General features: G+C 33.9%; 1 protein-coding gene across 1 annotated transcript in view; it reads right to left on the bottom strand.

Moving 5' to 3' along the window:
* Positions 1 to 1,248: 1,248 nt before the first annotated feature.
* Positions 1,249 to 16,356, bottom strand: part of ACAP2 (ArfGAP with coiled-coil, ankyrin repeat and PH domains 2) — a 161,088-nt gene continuing 145,980 nt past the window's right edge. Inside the window, exons 18-25 of the mRNA XM_052637900.1 lie at positions 16,064 to 16,155; positions 14,504 to 14,688; positions 13,269 to 13,361; positions 11,692 to 11,879; positions 11,176 to 11,285; positions 9,771 to 9,881; positions 7,548 to 7,609; positions 1,249 to 1,616 (exon numbers count right to left, since the gene is read on the bottom strand). Coding sequence (XP_052493860.1) covers positions 1,516 to 1,616; positions 7,548 to 7,609; positions 9,771 to 9,881; positions 11,176 to 11,285; positions 11,692 to 11,879; positions 13,269 to 13,361; positions 14,504 to 14,688; positions 16,064 to 16,155 — 942 coding nt within the window. The 3' untranslated portion in view covers positions 1,249 to 1,515. The remainder of the gene's footprint in view (positions 1,617 to 7,547; positions 7,610 to 9,770; positions 9,882 to 11,175; positions 11,286 to 11,691; positions 11,880 to 13,268; positions 13,362 to 14,503; positions 14,689 to 16,063; positions 16,156 to 16,356) is intronic.

Genomic DNA, 16,356 nt, shown 5'->3' with positions numbered 1-16,356 from the left:
AATTACGACAATATTAAAAATTAACCATAAGGCAAATTACTTATTTTATACTCCTGACGAGAGGTCAATCAAAGATGGAATCAAACTAATCTGCAGCATATACACAGAAAATTAATGTTTCCATAGTATAGTATATCTATCCAAGTCCATAATATTTTGGATTTCAAGGGTCTGTGATTCATGTAACCAAATACTAAAGCTACATGTGCTGTGCTTAGTCGCTCACTCGTGTCCGATTCTTTGAGCACCCCTGGCCTATAGGCCCCCAGGCTCCTCTGTCCACTGGATTCTTCACACAAAAATACTGGAGTGGGTTACTGTGCCCTCCTCCAGGGGATCTTCCCAACCCAGGGATCAAACCCAGGTCTCCCACATTGCAAGCGGATTCTTTACCATCTGGGCTACCAGGGAAGCCTGCATAGATGCTATAATTTAAAAGAATGTATACCATGTACAGTAAGTACATAGGATAGATGTTAGAAGAATTAAAAAGCAATTTATTGCTGTATATTTTAGTATAAACTAAAAAAATGAGTCTTTTTTTCTCTTTTTACATAGAGACTTTCCTTTCACTAGGAGCAATGGCAAAAATGTACCTTGAAAAGGACACATTTCAAATATAAAATGTTCTACATTATTTTATGTCAACTTTTCCTCTGATAGTTACAATCTGATGAAAGCATAATTTTGCAACATTCAAGTAACCACTGAAACACAGTTTTATTACATCAATAAAATTGTCAAGGTTTTAGGAAATCAACCCAACATTGAAGAACTGTAACTTCTATGAGATCCTTTTGGTAATTGAAAAAAAAAAATTTGTCAACAGTTTCTTTTTTGCTTCATAAAATGGAATAAATCTAAAGGACTGAGTTATATCAATCTGTACAGCCACTGTATATATGTTAAAGTACTGGACGTGAGGGATAAACTACATTTATGAGGAAACGGGGTCATGTATCCTCTAGTTCTAATAATTAAATTACATATTGTGTATATAATAGCTACCAAGAAAAAATAAAAACAAAAACTATTTTGAACCACCAACATCCAGGAAGCTAAAGCAAAGACACGTTCTGGAATCAGGCAGGACATCAGGCTCCCACTTGATGCTGACAGGCTTGACTGAACAATCCTGGGCACAGTGCACAGAAGAAAAACATCAATGCCATCATTCATTGGGGAAAAAAGAGATTATTTTGTATAAATTCTTAGCATCTTGTAACCTAGAAGATGGCCTAAGTCCAGATTCAACTTTCATCTATAAAAAACAGCCCTTTAAACAGGCTTTTTTTAAAAAACAAAAATAAAGTAAGTCTTAAAGTAAGTTCCTCTCCCAACTGCTAGAGATCTATGTTTTGATTTATAAAAATATCAATGAATGGGTATCTCTTCTCCAAACCGCGCAACAGCTACTAAAAGTAAGTAGAATTAAAGCAGTAAAAATATGTGAGTTTTCAGATATATACATTAGGGGGTTACTAGATTTACTATTTTCCCCATTCTAAAAAAAATTCAAAATTTCTGCGAATCTTGCTGGAAACGATTTAGTTTCTCTGGATTATTGGATGCCATTTGGGAGAAATCACGAAAAATGTCCTGGTAAGTTTCATCACCTGCATGAAAGTAAAATAAGAACACTTTTAAAAAATTATATAAAAAGCATTAATAAACAATACTCATTTTATGACTAGTAACTATTTTACAATGATAATAAAACTTTGTTTAGATGAGCATTTTTTGAAGATAAAAGACCAACTAAATGGAAGTGCTGAATAAGTATATAATGGAAGAAAAAAAAAAAACTATACCTGAAAAAAGCACCTCAGATGCAGCCACAGAGGAAAGTTCAGAGTTAGAAAAGAGCAAAGATGCAAGTGTTTTAAAGCAAGTAAAGAAATACATTTATTAACACATAAGAAATAAAAGTCATCCTAAATGAGGTATAATAACAAGGCATTCTTTAAATAAATATTTCCTTTGATCAAGGCCAAAAGAAAAGATCAAAATGTTTCTGATGGATGCAAGTTAGTAACAGGACAAAATTGATAACCAGGTGGGAAATTTTAATAGTATATTTTAACTAAATCTTAATTTAAATAATATGTGAAAAAGTCTTTATTCAAACTTTAATGCTTAACTAAAACTAATGCACTTAACCTACTTTTTACTAAGCTTAAAAATAATAAAGCCTAGAAAATGACTTTAAAATCATACTTTCACATTTAGTCAATAGTTCATTTACTGTAGGTCATTTGAGCAAGGATGCTATGACAAAAGGGGACTAAATATCAAAGACATCTGTTAAATTAGAATAATACATATGTTGGTTGGTTGTATATGCTCAGTCATGCCCGACTCTTTGTGACCCCATGGACTGTAGCCCACCTGGCTCCTCTGTCTACGGGATTCTCCAGGCAAGAATGCTGGAGTGGGCTGCCATTTCCTACTCCAGGGAATACATGTGTATATACATACAATTCGCTTGTAGAGAAGATTATAGATACTGATATTATAGCAGATTGAAGACTATTTTTCTTGTGATGAAAAACTAAATATATACACACATATAGGCTAATTCTTTGGACAAAAGATTTATATAAAATGAAATCTTATTTTCAAGTTAAATCATTCATCATGAATGCTTCATTAAACATATTACTTTTATACAGAGGCTTGTCGTAATTCTGTTTTCAAGATTTAGACTGTCAAATACTGGTTTATTGTTAAAGCATGGTCTTATAATTATTCCCCAAAAGACACCTTGCATCCATCTTATTATACACCCATTGCTACAGCTGTTGTTAATAGTGCAGTAAGTTTTGTCAGCTTTTAAAAAGTGAGATTTTCTGAGGCAATAGATGTCATACCAAAAGCTAGAGAATTAGAAAAAAATCAGGGGAAAGTGATAAGATCTAGTAAAAAGGTGTAACAGCATAACTCAAGATTTTCAATAAAAAAATTTTTAATGCTTTTAATATTTAGTCAATGTAAAAAGCAAGTTATTAAAATCTCTATATAGTTTTTCATTTAGCCCTGGAAATTTTCTCATGACCTGAATCAATCACTTTAAAAAGAAAAAAATACAGTAAGAAGAGAAGCCTAATAGGTTGTCTAAGAGTAACATCTAACTCATATATTATTGTAACTAAAATAATAAAGGGTGATATGCTGGAACAACAGGAAAGACAATCCAATTACACCCATGTTTCATTTCATAAAAGTTTACCTCCACATTAGAAGACAAACTACAATCTATTTCCATTTTTAGGCATTCTAAAATATATAAAATAAACTAAGAGACGAACATTAAACATCAATTAACAAACCATAACAAAATATTTAAAAGTTTTTCTTATTCTTAGATGTTGAATTCAAATATTTAAAATATTTATTGTAAACATTATAAATATTTTAAAAATACTATTTAAACTGGAGAGTCTGGAATCTTACTTTCCAAGAAAGTGTAAAGTGCAGATTATAATACAAAAATACCACACGGATTTTACCATTCAACACCAGAAGGAACTTAAAAGGCACACATTATACATTCAAGAAGAAATAGGAAGAAGGACCTAGCAGGCGCTAATGCCAAACAGCTTACAGATAGCACCAGATGAGCAGTCAATCTTAAGTATTACAACAGTACAATGGCAATATATGGCTTCTACCATTAGCAATGCATATTTTGTATAACAAGCTGTGGGATTTTTTTTTTTCTTTTTGTGGTTTTCCAGTTTTTGTTTTTAAATTATCTAGTACCTACTACACAAATACATTTTAGTAGAACCATTGTACCATGCAAAACAGATTATAAGATTTTTTATTCACTGAATTAAATGCTTCCTTGAAGGAAAGGGTTGGTGCTACACTAATCATTGGTTTCACTTACTGAATACATTTTAAAAGAGTTAATACAGTACAAAAAGAAGTCTAACCTTCACACACATACACAAAACTTTTCATTAATATTCAGTTTCTAACCAAATGTTAATTAAGGGACTATCAATATAATACCTTTCTTAGGCCTCAAAATGTGTTGTCAAAAAGCAAACATGACGTAACAATAGTGACTAAGATATTTAATACAGTTAACACAAATCGAACTATAAATTGAACTTCAATGTGATTCTTTAAATACAATTTTGATCATTCAGAATGTTTCCCATGGCAAATATAACTTGTCTACACGAATACATAAACAATAACCCAGAATATGTTGCCCTGGAAAGTTCATAAGTACATTTAACAGTTTATTATAAACAATAAAGAACTAACCACCCAATATTTGAAATACTAAGTTAAATTCTTTAAATTACTTAATCACATTCTATTCTCTTCAGCAAGCTAACTCTTCTATGTGCTTGGACAGTTCTGAGTTTTTAAAATGTGGACTGCTATATTTCCACGGATGGTTTAAAATAGTGTTTGATTTTTGGTATTCAGAATAAGCACTGCAACAGCAGCTATGATCCAAGATTTTGCTAATTTTGCTCTTAAAATGTACTCCCCTCAAAGATAGAGCAGCCTGGGAGACCCTGCTCCCAGATGATCAGCGGATGAGCCTGCCCCTCTGGACTGATCACAGCTTCCTTTTTGTAACTGACTGGATCAATGATCAGGCTTCACCAGCAACATACTCACATAATCATTAGTGGTTCACTAAAGCAGTGATCTTCAACTGGTTGAGAAACTCTGCCAACAATCAAGAGGAGTCACAGAGCCAGAGACCACGGGAACCACCAAACTAGTTTCCAACAATTGAGAGCAGGATGTGATACTGCACGCACCCACCTAGTCCTCCTAAGAGTCGTAGGAACTGACAAGGAGGGACACATCTTCCCCTCAGGAAATGTGTGCTCTTGGGTCACATGGCGAAAAATAGAAAGTCTCAGGTTGTTAGGGTTGTAGACAGAAAGTTCAAAAGTGGAGTTTCCTAGAAACAGGTCCATGATTCCCAAAGATTATATCTGAGTCTTTTAAATGGAAGAGATCTTCATAATGAAAAGACTGAAGATACCTGCATTTTAAAATTACCCAGAATTCTGAGGTTTTCCATCTATTGCTAGGCAACAACAACAACAACAACAACAAAGGATCTAGCTAAAACAACCAACCAAAATCTATGAGAGGAAAATTTACAGTGATAAGCAAAGAGGAAAAGAGACCTGCCACCTGAGCAAAAGTATCTGCTCTCCAAAGACTCACAAAGGAAAAGGCCCAGAGAGCGACTGCTGAGCCATCTCACCATGTCACCTGTATAAGTATAAAGTTGTTTTGCTTTAAATACAAGACCATCTAAATGAATTTAAAATCTAGTTATTACCAAATGAAAATCTCATTTTATTCTGCTGGTATACCATTTCCAAACTTCTGCTCTTTTTTTTTTAATCTTTTCTAAACTAAGATTTGACTATAGCAGGAAAGCTTGTGTTTTTTAATAAGGCTTTTTTTCCCTTCAAATTTTCATTCAAATAAATTGGAAAACTCTTATTTTTCTACTGTTGAGCAGAAGGTGCTGTGCTGTGTGCTCAGTGGTGTCCGACTCTTTGCGATCCCATGGACCGTAGCCCACCAGGCTCCACTGTCCATGGACTTCTCCAGGCAAGAATGCTGGAGTGGGTTGCCGTTTCCTTCTCCAGAGCAGAAGGTATATACTCATAAACTTATATATACAATGACACTGAAAGAACCATTTGAATGATTCCAGATAGGGGCAGAAGACCAACAGTTTAGATGGAAATAGAAGCTGCAAGAACATAAGAGGACCTGTCCTTTCAAAGTCCCACCTCCTCCAGAGAAAAGTCACCTCCTCACCTGACTAATCAGCTGGGTGCAGCTTCATCAGTAAACACCCTAAGGAAAGAGCAGCTGACCAGACATTTACATTGAAAATGTCAAGGAAAAAAACCTGTTTAAGCTAAAATCCTGAAATTCACTCTTATCTTAGCCTATTGGGTCATATTCTTTGAATAATTTTTATTTTAAAGTGCTTAAACACAAAGGCCTCAAAAATGGCCTTATACTTAAGTATATCTGTTACAAAATTATAACATTTTTAAAGTCTAACATTCAAGTTTAAAACAAATGGGTGAAATTCAGAATTAATGCTGAGACTTCACCCTTTATCAGCAAGCACTCTTACCTCTTGGTACATCATGAATCAGTCATATTGTTTGATCCATAGGATTAAAGTGGGACACCCTAGATTAGAAGTATCTAGCTGAAGTGCCTCTATTCGCAAAGTTCTTACTTGTTCCCTATTTAAATTAGAAACCCCAAAAGTAATAAATACACTCCTCTGAGAAAGGAATGGTCCCATATGTCTTATTTTATATATATATATATATATATATATATTAATCGGGTTAAAATAAAAGTAAAGTAAAAATAAAAGTAAAAATGCTGGCTAAAGCTAGCACAAAGTACAGAATTCCAAAACACAATTAAACAGGAAAGATAGATGATATTACAAGCCACTTTTAAAATATTAATACTGATTGAAAATAATTAAACATACTCGCTGAGAACTGAACAGTCTCAATTATTTTAGTCATGGATTCCTAAAATTTTTAACCAGCATGTATATGAATTTAAAACAGATAAATTAGTAATTCATATACTCAAATTCATGAAACTGGAGATCTAATTATTACTTTCTTCTTTGTGAAGAATGTCTAATCAGGATGTGTTCATCAAAGAATGAAATCTGATCAGCAGCATTTCTTAATTTTCTTACATCTCGACTCAAAGATAAAAATTACGCAAAATGAGACTTGAGCTGATCCTGAGTTGAGATTTCTCTTAATAAGAATACATCTACTTTGCCATCAAGTTCACAAAATGCTGCTTGAAATACTTCCATTTATCCAACAAATATTGTACAATTACTTAGGGCAAAGATAAAATTGGACCTTTTCCCACTACCTTTTAAACTAACTCTATTCCCATTACAGACTTTTTAACCTACTGGTAAACTTTATTTTAAAACCTTAAACTCATTTTTAGGTCAAATACAGAATTCTTATTCAATAAATGTTTTCTAGGCATTTTCCATACTGACTTTTTATATGTTAACACATAGTGATTTGTCTTTTTTTTCCCTGAACACAATTTATAGAAATTCCCTGAATAACCAAAAGAAAACAATTCTGTTATATTCACTTGACAGCCAAAAAGAAAATGACTGTTGTGCTGCTTTAAGTGTATAAAGATACATTATCATTCCATTCACCTCACTGGAATGTATATGGAAGACATCTGTACAGCAGATAAAGAAGTCAGTAGCCAGAGTTAAATACAGCAAGTAAATGCGTACTGTAAAAGGAGTAGTTATGGAGTTTTAAAGGCTCAAGAGTGAGCCACTCCCAAGAATTCAATAAGTACAGTACATAGCTAACAACTCACAATTTGCAAGTAATTTATAAAAACTCTATACAGTATTTTTAGTTTGCTAAAGAACTATGACTCTTCCAATTGTAAACTGATAAATTCCTGGATGCATTTCTTATATTGCATTTCAGTATGGTTATTAGTAGAATATTGACCTGGCTGTCCATAAAGTCCTTCTGATTCCCGCATCTCTTCATTCATTCTTGCTAAACGTAACCTAAAATTAAAGAATGTTTTAGGTAAGTTATACAGTATAAATATTCATAAACTACTGAATTATATACAACTAAGACATGTACTCATGTAATTTTTTCTTTTACCAGTTATTTGGCCCGAAACAAAAGGACTTTTAATTTATTAGACCAACAATCTGAGATACAAAGTAAACAATTCTCATGACAAAAGACAATAAAAGATTTCTAATAAGTGAGTTTCAGTTTTAAGCAGGTTCCTTGCAGCACCACCAGCAGCTTGCTTCCTCCAGGCACACAGAATTCCTGACTCTAATGCAACCTGTTAGACTTTAATTGTCAACCTTTGAAATTATTGCTTCTATAAAATGGAAGCAACAGCCTGTCATAAATTCAATCTGGTTCATCCTGAGGTATGGTAGTTCCAAATGTATAAATAGCATGTGTTATCTATAAATACTTGGGATATATTCTGACATACAGACATTATAATAAATGACCATAGGCTACTAAGATTTTCCCATAGTTAACCATATTGATTATATATTCTTTTTGGGTTATTTACCTGGCAGCAGGAAGACCTATAGCACTGGATTAAGAAAATTAGTGAATTTCCTCTCATTTTCTTACTAATTTCAAGCAACATTTTGAAACACAAATCTTATCTGTGGTGCCCCTCTCCTACTCTTTTGCCTGTCCTTCAGGCCACCAAATACTCATTGCCCTCCCAGACTTCCATCACCCTCTTCTAATATGCTCTCTCTGGCAACTGCAGCATCTGACACAGGCTGTTTCTTTATCTTCAAAGTACCACAATTTGTTGCCATTTCCTTTTTCAACCATTGTGTGAACTCATAACAGCAAGATAAGTAAGTCTCCCTTTTTGGTATTTGAACCTTTCAGAGAGGCTGCCTATTTCAATAAATTTTAAGTGAAACTGACAGCCTCAAGTAAAACAAAATGAGAAAATTTAGACAATTTGGAAACATAATTTGGGGAAAGAAGGGCCACTACTATAAGAACTGCCTGGGAAGCTGCAGCCAGGGTTAATGTAATTCTGCTGCATCACTCCTATCTTTTCTTTAATCACTTAGCTTTCTCCAATGTTAAGTCTATAATGATTTAATAGATCTAAATTTTCCTACAACAGTCTCCAGAGTAACAATAAACCCTCCAGGGAGGAAGTGAAGCTAGGTACAGAGAAAATACATTTTTCTCTTTTGGTGTTTTGTTTTGTTTTAGTTTGGCAGGGGTCAGGGAGGGGTGATATATATGGCAAGAATTCTCAGTGGGAGCTCTGGAGTTCAAGATAGTCAAGGGAGTTCCTCTTTGTAACTGAATAAAATTCAGTAGTGTAAATGGAATTGTCTTTATTTAGTTAACAGAGAACCAACAATCATGGACTTCATTCAGAATAGAAAGAAAAAGTGATTCATACAACATATGTTTGAGACTTCCTACATAACGGTAAAGGGTAGGTGACAACCACATTCCTAAATTTCAAGTGTAAAGAACAACTTTGATCTAAGATGAAAATCAAAGACCTCAAGGTTCTTTAACAGGTCATATTAATTGTATTCAAACATTCCAAAACAACTCTTTTTACCTCAAAATAGAGTACTCTTGTGAATAATTCTTTTTAAAAAATAATCACAAACAGGTCCCCTAAGTATCACTGCACAAAGGCAATGCAACTGCAAGTTACTAACATCAATCCAATTGCATTCCCTGCTTATAATGCTCTAATTCTTGAGGTAGTAGTAAAATTGCCCGTTACTAACCAATCCAACTCTCACCCCAGTACTGTACTGAGAGTTAAAGAATCCAGTTCAGAAAAGTCACTGATATTCTATTCCTACTGGCCAGGAAGTAAAACAAAAGTGGCTAAGCACACAGGTTTAGAGACAGAATTCTTGGTTTCAAATTCCAGCTCCACCATTTACTAGTTTCTCAAATTATCTGTAGCTTGGCTTCCTTATAAAATGGGACTATATTAATAAAAGGGTTGAGGTGGGAACCAAGTAATTTCATGTATGTAACATGCTTCATACATTTACTGTGCTTAGAAAAGTAAATGGCTTCTAGTAAATAACCAAGTTTAAATTTCACACCTACACAAGAAACTCTATGTTAAATCCCTGTATAAGTAATAAAATGTATGGGAAATAATCATGTGAAAACACTTACAAGGTCACTATATCAGCATTAGCTGCTTCCACAGCTATACTCAAAGGGTCCTTCCCTTCTTCATCAGTGGCATGTTGATTGGCACCTCTTTTTAGAAATAAACATACCTGCCTGATATTGCCAATTAAAAAAAAAATTAGTATTCACCTTAAAAAATAAAAAGCACTATTTAAAGATATAACATCTTCATTAGGAAATTCATGATTCATTCTACAAAGATTTATTTTATTGACTATTGACTCTAATAATAAAAATCTACCATGATCAACATTTTGTAAATCTCAAGGTATTTTCACATTTAATCTGGCAATACATAGTATAGTGGGATGTATAAGTTATGGCCCCTACCCTCAGAGAATATTATAAAAAGGTGTACACAGATACCTATAAATTTAAATAAAAAGCACTCAAGGTCATTATCGAGGATAAGAAGGAAGTCAAGGCAATGTTAACATCATAAAATATTAATGCTAATACAATAGCAACAAATGGGAAGTAATCTTGCTGCTGTATTCCTCGCAAATATTCATAACTTCAAGAAACTGACAAAAATGAAAAAATGATAAACTGAGTCTATGAAGTAAAATGGGAATAATCACAATTAAAAAGAAAATAAAAAGGATGAGTTAAATATAAGCTTTTATAAAGAAGAGTTTTTATGATAAAGTTATTGAACTGAATCTTCTTGCTAACAGAGGGAGAGAAAACAAACTAGGATGAAAATAGAAGATTAGTTATAAATAAACATTAAAAAAGGACAGCTTCTTGCCTGTCCAGGTAATAAAAATTGCAGATCCTGAGGTATTTTATTTTAAAAAAGTGACCTTTGATACAAATATATAAGGCCAAATTTTGAGTTTATTTGTACCCTCTAGTAGAAAGCCCATTGTATGGCTTTACTGTTCTGTGGATCTAAATACTGGTCCAGAAATCACAACATCAATAGCACAAAATAAGAATTAACTATCTTCTGGGAAACCTAAAATTTACAAAGTTACAAAATTTCCCCCAAATGTGTGTCCTATGTACATAATGTATAAATATAGAAATACTGTATGTATTTATTTATATGCATAAATACATACAAACACATTAAGTTGTCTTGTAAAACTGCCACAATTTCAGTGACAGTTTTAAATTCTAAGAGATCTATATAAATAATTAGTAAAGTTCAAAGTAAGTCTGTCAATTTTCTTATTGATAAACAGTATTATTGTTACTTATTGAAAAGTAACAGTATTTTTTTCTGAAATTTCTTTAAATTTCAAGTTGTACCATGACAATGTAAGTCACAGAAAGTAGCACCTTACAAACTACCTAACGATCTTAACCGAAGAGCAAAAGATTATTTCAAATTAATTTTTTCAAATAAAATCTACTTAAATATATAAGCACAAGAGTTTACCCCGTGTGCCCCAAGACGGTGGCATGGTGCAATGGTCCTCGCCCCTGCACATCTCTTTGGTTCACATTAGCACCATTCTGTAGGAGAAACTCGCAGGTAACCAAAGAGCCCTTAGGGGGAGAAAAGAAGACAACAATGGGCAAAAAGTGAATGACAATGTATTTTTCTATTAAAAACCAGAGTATTTACTTTACTCTAATAGCCAAAAAGAGAAAATGCCCCCCAGCAAAAGCAGAGAAATGATAAATTATATTATTTTCTTCCCAAGAACTACTAACTAAGATTCTATTTGCAGTCTGCAATCTAGCAAAACCCACTACTTTCATTACTAGAATTCCCTTCCATGAAGAAAAAAATTGAACTTACACAAAACGATATTCAGAAATAACTACTAGCTGCTGCTTCTATTTTCCAACCCACCTCTTAAAGCAAACAATAATGTAAAGTTATGCTCAAAATGAATTATGATTTTTGATGTTCTATTACCACTGAAAACCTGAATTTACAAATTCATACCCCTAATACAGCCTGAATAAGTGGTGTTGCTTTGTTTTCCTCGGAATTAGACCAGTTCACATCTGCGCCGTGAGCCAAAGCCTCAGCCATTTTAGGAAGATTTTTTTCATATGAAGCCCTATAAAGCTGGAGTCCTGGGTTAAAATGTTTAGAGTCAAGAAACACAGAAGAATCTTGCCTTTCTGCCTCTGAAAAACAAACACAAATAAATAAAAATGAGCCCTTGGCAGGGAGGGAGAGAATGGGAAGTCACTGCTTCTTGTTTGTTGTAGGGTAAGAATTCTGGAGATAGATGGTGGCAATGGCAGCACAAAAGTGTGACCGACTTAATGCCACTGAGCTGTACACCTGAAAATGGTTAAGATGGTAAATTTTTATATTATATGTAACTTACCACAGCTTTTTAAAAAATCAAACTCTTACTTGTATCACAGTATGAAGTTGTGATGTAAGATTTTCACAAAGGTACCTTATTTCCTATAGACTAATCACTCCCCACAGCCTTCTTCTCTTTGAAATACATTGACTAGTACATCAGGTCTCTGTGATCTTGCCAGTATCTGACACGTAGGTTGATTACTCTGTATTAGACTAAAATTAGGTATCTGACTATAAGCCTGGACTTAGGGACTCAGAAGATGCAGTAACAACCCCAAAAGAATTTCACTACTAGACCAAACCTCACTTTATTCCTGGGATGGTCCAACACCATCACAATTTGCAGTACAAGCAGTTCAAATAACATAAAGAATGCTTTCTATCGAGTATTCTGCAAAATCAAAACTGCTGAAATCATAAAGGAGAGAATATAGCAGGAAAGTACAAGTTAGAAGAAAAACCTGTTTGGGGGAGATGGGGGGTGGGCATCCGTAATTGTGGGATGGAGGGTGGATTTGCTGATCTCTTTCTCCTGACAAGAAAAGACTTCCAGGGACTTTCCTCTTACAAGGAGGGTAAGAATCCACCTGCCAATGCAGGGGACAGGGGTCCCCTGGTCTGGGGAGATTCCACATGGCGAGAAGCACACATGTCCATGTGCCCCAACTACTAGAGCCTGTGCTCTAGAGCCCACAGATTGCAACTACTAAAGCCCAGGCAGCTAGATCTAGAGCCTGTGCTTTGCAACAAGAGAAGCCACTGCATTGAGAAGCCTGCACACCTCAACTAGACAGCAGGCCCTACTCATTGCAACTAGAAGAAAGCCCACGCAAAGAAAGCAATGAAGACCCAGTGCAGCCAAAAATAAATATATGTAATTATATACAAAAAAAGACAGTCCCCCAAAAGATAACGGGTAATAAGACATACAGTTCACATGCATTAAAAATTACCTTTAGTTATTGACAAGTTACTTTCAGCACATGTCATGAGGCTTAGAAAAATACACAGCTAGGAAAGAACTTCCAAATATGAAAAGAAATAGCTGCTTTCTCATTCAGCAGTATAACTTCCCCTTAGTATCTTCTAAAAGATTAACCACTTCCTTTAGAAACTATTCAATCAGACTTGGCATTTCACATTTCACGTGCATTTTTCAGCAAACAATATCATTTAACACTAAATTTCACCAAACTCACCAGGTTCATATAAACTATTGGCTGACACTGTGGAGGGTAAAGATTCTCTTCCATCATCAGAGCTCTGCTGAATTCCACTGTCATTACTTTTGACTGTTATAAAGAAAAACCAGCTAGAGATTAAAGTTTTGAACCATTAAGAAAAAAGTCCAACAAACAACGCGATTCTAAAAGGAACTCTGAAACATCAACATGAACTCAGCCACCACCAGAATAAACTTTTCACAATTTTAATTCTTTGGTACACTTCACTTATCAAAATATGAATCAATCAAGAAGCCTAGGAATAAACTTATTTTCAGAGTCGTAACATATCTCTTCTCATTACCCCAGCGTGTGTCAGGGATAGTAAAGAGTTGATTTATCGTATGACAGTAAGCAATGTGCAATTCTGAGACAATGGGTAACATCTAGAGAAATGGCCACACCACACAATGACCACTGGCACAGACTTGGAATGCTCCACAAGAGCAGTACTTACTACTACGTAGCTTTGAAGAAGTATCAAAGTAGGAGAAGAGTGAATCTAGCTCATCAGGACAGAAGAGAGACTCCCGCCTGGCCTCGTCGCTATTTACAGCAACCACTGGGGACATGCAAGTTAGCAAAGCACAAAGCAGGCCACAAGAAGGGAAGAGGGCAGGAAAAAACGTTATTGGGAAAATTTCAGGAGGAAGAAACAGGAAGGATATTAGGTGGTTAATCAGATATTTAGGGTTTTTTGCATGATAGATCTATAATTCCCATCTCCCCTTGCATTTTAAACAGTTTTATTCCCTAGAATAGATACATTACAGTTGGCCCTTAAACAACACAGGTTTAAATTACGCTGTCCACCTATACATAGATTTTTTTTCAGTACAAAATACTAGAGTACCACATGATCTGGGATTGGCAGAACGCATGGATGCAGAACCAGTGATACAGAGGAACTGCAGAGCAGATACGGAAGCAGCACATACATGGAGGGCCAACTAAAAATTACATGTGAATTTTCAACTGAGTGGAGAGTTGGTACCTCAACCCCTGAGTTTTTTCAAGGGTCAACTGTATGTAGGAATGTGAATTACCAGGAGACTGTTTATATTTAACTATTTTAAAGACAGAGAAGTCCAATTTTTCCTTAGGATATATAGAAGAAGATATATTTTCAGCATTTACAAAATCTACAACAGCTACTAATTCAGAAACTAAGCAAACAGCAAATTATACAAACAGCAAATAAACTGTAATACCTGAACTCTGAGGATATGCTCTAATTTGTTCACTTGGCCCAAGTTTAGAAATGCTCAGCCTCTTTTCTTCACAACTTTTGGAGACAATCTTTTTTTCCTGCTCAGGAGGTGATGATGACATAGAGTATTTATCCACAAATTTCCTCTCCACATATTTTGCTCTGATATACGCCTCTTTCTCCTGTCTGGTTGGTATACATAAACATGTCATGATGTTCTGCTTAATCTCTTAGCATGACCAATAGTGACAAGAAGTCATTACATACTGAATTTTTCAAAGAAAGTCACTAAACATAATACTAGTTAAAATGTTTTATGTATTTACAACATTCTGCAACATGTTTTCCTTCCAAATATTTAATGAACTATGGTTTCATGTTTAAATGAATATAAATAATCAACCAACTGAAAAGTCACAAGTATTAACATAGCATTCTTATTCTCTTAATTTCTATGCTCATTCATTTCTACACATATTCCCTGTTGATTTTTAAAGAATGAAAACAATACCAAAACACTTAAAATTTACAGAAATTAACTTCAATTCTATTTTTACTCCAATAAATAATGTCACACACTGAATTACCACTAGTCATGACCATTAGTTTTCATAAGACAACTACTTTAACACAACACAGCATTTTTAACTTAAAGGGGACCAAAAAAAGTATCACACTTAAAATTTTTGATTTATGATACAACTATAAAACTTGTTAAGTTTCTTCTATACCTTCTCCTACTTACATCTTTCTAAAATGCCTAAGTCTTTGGCTAAAATAGGATATCTCAAGGTCTGAGATAACTCAAACAACCATGGTTTTGCATAAATGTAAGAATCTGATTTAAATGGTATTGGTTTAGAGAGCAATAACTTTTAAAAAGTATTAATTATCATAAAGATATAGTCAAATATAGGATTATGGCAAAGTTCTAATATCTAATATAAAGAAACATAAAGACTAAAAATAACATGAACAACAAAACTAATTATCCACATTGAAGGCACTCTTTGCCACTTCATTCAATAAGTCTCCATGAACAGGACTGGAAGTAAAACTTAAAACACAGCAACTAAGCAAGTACTCTCCCTTACCAGAAGTCACCCTTTTCAACTGTAATCCTTCAATAAAAAAATGCGATGTAGGAAATATGTAGTTAACAAGTATTTGCTAAACAAAGTCAAAAATGCAAAAATTATTCATTGTAGGTATAGAAACTTGACCCTTGGAAACATTAATGAACAGATTTATCTCTTTTTAAAGGCCTGCAACTAATAGAACTTTGTCTACTTTACCTGCTAGTAAGAGGTTTTACATTTCTTTGCAGAGCCTTAATTTTTAAGCTTCTCTCTCATCTAGAGATTATAATTTATTATCTAACTATAAAATACAATCTAATTAACAAACCCAAGATAGAAACAGCCACATTTTAACCGAAGCAGTAATGATCTCTCTGAACCATTCTGTTTCAATATTACGTATCAATTAGAGAGAAATAAAATAATAGCTATATTTAAGATGGGGGAGATAAAGTAACATTTTAACACAACTGAAATAGTACCTTTGTCCTGGATGTGGTTTCTTTATTCCCATTTTTTCCAAATTAGCTTCATAAACTCTATTTATAACATCATTCCCCAACTCACACATAAGCTGTTTGGCAGAAAGACAGAAAATAAGCTATAATTTCCTAAAAAATACTACATTAATCCTTAAGCAAATACTTAATTCTTTGCAAGTTCTGAAAATGCATATATCACAATGATGCTGAAAGTTAAAACAAAATGACGTGAGGACTGAGAGCATTATCAGCATTTTTCCATTTTTTACCAGAATACCTCCCTTAGAAGATTA

The sequence above is a fragment of the Budorcas taxicolor genome, chromosome 1 (assembly GCF_023091745.1).
Source record: "Budorcas taxicolor isolate Tak-1 chromosome 1, Takin1.1, whole genome shotgun sequence".
In the NCBI taxonomy this organism is placed as follows: Eukaryota; Metazoa; Chordata; class Mammalia; order Artiodactyla; family Bovidae; genus Budorcas; species Budorcas taxicolor.
The sequence above is the reverse complement of the archived record's forward strand: the minus strand, read 5'-3'. Positions and strand labels throughout refer to the sequence as shown.